At 44.4% G+C, this 486-nt stretch overlaps 1 protein-coding gene across 1 annotated transcript; it reads left to right on the top strand.

Annotated features, from left to right (window-relative positions):
* Window positions 1-3: 3 nt before the first annotated feature.
* Window positions 4-483, top strand: LOC112094775 (AAA-ATPase At3g28580-like; the record flags this gene model as incomplete). Its single annotated transcript, XM_024176473.1, has 1 exon — window positions 4-483. A coding segment is annotated over one exon (480 nt), but the record flags the coding sequence as incomplete, so codon positions are not given.
* Window positions 484-486: the final 3 nt, after the last annotated feature.

The following is a 486-nucleotide window of genomic DNA, read 5'->3' as shown; positions in this document are numbered from 1 at the left end:
GAAGAAGAGAAGGACCCTGCTCGTAAAAGGGCTGAAGAGATGGAAGATGCGAACAAGAGCAAGGTTACTCTTTCGGGCTTGTTGAATTTCATCGACGGGATTTGGTCGGCTTGTGGCGGTGAGAGAATTATTGTGTTCACTACTAATTATGTGGACAAACTTGATCCTGCTCTCATTAGAAGAGGAAGGATGGACAAGCGCATAGAGTTGTCTTATTGTTGCTTCGAGTCCTTCAAAGTGCTTGCTAAGAACTACTTGGATGTCGAATCGCATGAATTGTTCGCGGAGATCGAGTGTTTGTTGGGGGAAACTAAGATGACTCCTGCTGATGTTGCGGAGAATATTATGCCTAAGTCTGATGATGAAGATGCTGATACGTGTTTGACGAATTTGATTGAAGCTCTTGAGAAGGAAAAGGAAGATGCCAAAAAGAAGGCCGAGGAAGAAGCGAAGTTGAAGGAGGAGGAAGAGGCAAAATTGAAGGCT

The sequence above is a fragment of the Morus notabilis genome, unplaced genomic scaffold (genome assembly GCF_000414095.1).
Source record: "Morus notabilis unplaced genomic scaffold, ASM41409v2 C11205651, whole genome shotgun sequence".
In the NCBI taxonomy this organism is placed as follows: Eukaryota; Viridiplantae; Streptophyta; class Magnoliopsida; order Rosales; family Moraceae; genus Morus; species Morus notabilis.
This window is presented reverse-complemented; position numbering and strand designations above follow the sequence as displayed.